Below are 1,702 nucleotides of genomic sequence, written 5' to 3'. Positions count from 1 at the left end.
AGCTCTGGGGCGGCTACCTCACGGACCCCTCTGCCCAGTCGAACTGCAACTACTGTCCCATCGCCGACACGAATGTCTTCCTCGACGCTGTCAGCGCGTCATATGACAACCGATGGCGCGACTTTGGCATCGGCATGGTGTACATCGCTTTCAACATCGCCGCGTCGCTGGCTCTCTACTGGCTCGTCCGCATGCCCAAGGGCAAGAAGAAGGCCTCGAGCTGAAGCCGTTGCTGATGCTGCCTGGAGCTGGACATGAATCATGCTCGGCCATGTGATTCAATCTATTCTTGCTTTCCCGCCCACGCTGGGGTGTCTTTTCATTCTACAATGACCTCTCTCTCATCTCGGTTGCCCGTTGCGTTTCGTTTTCTTACATTCATTCTTCATTGCTTGCGCTGGCTCCTGCGATTCGTTCCTCTGCATTAGACTTTTTCTCTGTACTAATAGACTATACACCCAAATACGAAACCGGTTGGCTGGGATTTGACAAGATGCGACGTGCATGATGTGGCGCTTTTATGGTTGCCGGCCCCTGGATGTCTCTGAACATGTTCCGGTGACCACGCTCCTGGAACTCCAAACGGTGAAGCTAACCTAACCGTCAGACCTGGGTCGAACAAGAACAAAAGGTCGCGAAAACCTGGTTTTCTCCAACGCCTGGGGCGGCTGATCCCTTCCCCTCCCCCCACCGGGCGTTCGATCATCAACGGCAAATTCCATCTCTCTTTGCAGCGCGAGACAGAGCTGAAAGGGCAAGCTGAACCGGCCGGCAAAGATTAGACCTGAAAGGACGTCAACCCTTCAGCTCATGCACCAAACCGAGCATCATCTTCAGAACACGGAGCGGTTCCTGACTCGGTCTCGCCGGGTCCCCGATTGGCGACTCCACGATGCAAATATCCAGGGCCCATGACCGGGTGGCGCCCGAGCTGAACATGGCAGCGACATGGGCAATGGCCATGGATAAACCTCGCACAGCCCAACTCTTTTGAACCCATCGGAAGAGCTCATCCTCACCATCGCAAGCAAAAGAAGCCTGTACACGTAACGACCACAGGGAACGATCATGGCAGAATCATCCTTAGCCCCAAAGCGACGGCCTCGAGTGCAAAAATCGTGCACCGAGTGTCAAAGGCGAAAGCAGAAGGTACGTGTGGGATATCATTGCCGGGCCGGCGCCGAGTTTCGGTGGGGAGACCGGGGGTCCGGTCTAGTTGCTTGTGATACACAGACAAACGGAAAGAGCTGACGACGCGTTGGCAGTGCATCATTCGGAACGACGGCGTGCCGTGCGCCAATTGCTCGCGCCGGTTCCCGCCTGTGGAGTGCACTGTTCTCCGTGTTGATGCCCCGGATGGCGAAAGTCGAGCCCCCGAGTACGAAGAGCAAGTCGTCAGTCTCGGGGTCCCGGTGAGCATAGTCTCTTCGGCTGGTGGTCGGCACATCAATTATGTCCCGGCAGGCACAAGCGTTATTCGAACCAGGCGCGTGACACCCATGGCGAAAACCAGGGCAAGAATCATTGCTTGGCACGATAGTACTGATGGCTCAACGGATGATGCATGTGACGAGAGGGCTATTGTTGGGAGATCATCGGAACAGCACTCGGAGAATCTCTATCTCGACGGGACAGGCGACCCGGATGCCATGGTCCCTCTCCGACCCTTCGGAGGCATCTTGACTGAGGTGTGCACTCTCAA

The 1,702-nt window shown here is 56.1% G+C and overlaps 1 protein-coding gene across 1 annotated transcript in view; it reads left to right on the top strand.

The window, feature by feature from the left end:
- Nucleotides 1–224, top strand: part of VDBG_03939 (multidrug resistance protein CDR1) — a gene marked incomplete at both ends in the record, with an annotated part of 4,637 nt that extends 4,413 nt beyond the window's left edge. Inside the window, one exon of the mRNA XM_003005940.1 lies at nucleotides 39–224. Within this exon, the coding sequence (XP_003005986.1) occupies nucleotides 39–224 (186 nt within the window). The remainder of the gene's footprint in view (nucleotides 1–38) is intronic.
- Between the last annotated feature and the right edge of the window lie 1,478 nt (nucleotides 225–1,702).

Source organism: Verticillium alfalfae, genomic scaffold, assembly GCF_000150825.1.
Source record: "Verticillium alfalfae VaMs.102 supercont1.4 genomic scaffold, whole genome shotgun sequence".
NCBI classification, from domain to species: domain Eukaryota; kingdom Fungi; phylum Ascomycota; class Sordariomycetes; order Glomerellales; family Plectosphaerellaceae; genus Verticillium; species Verticillium alfalfae.
This window is presented reverse-complemented; position numbering and strand designations above follow the sequence as displayed.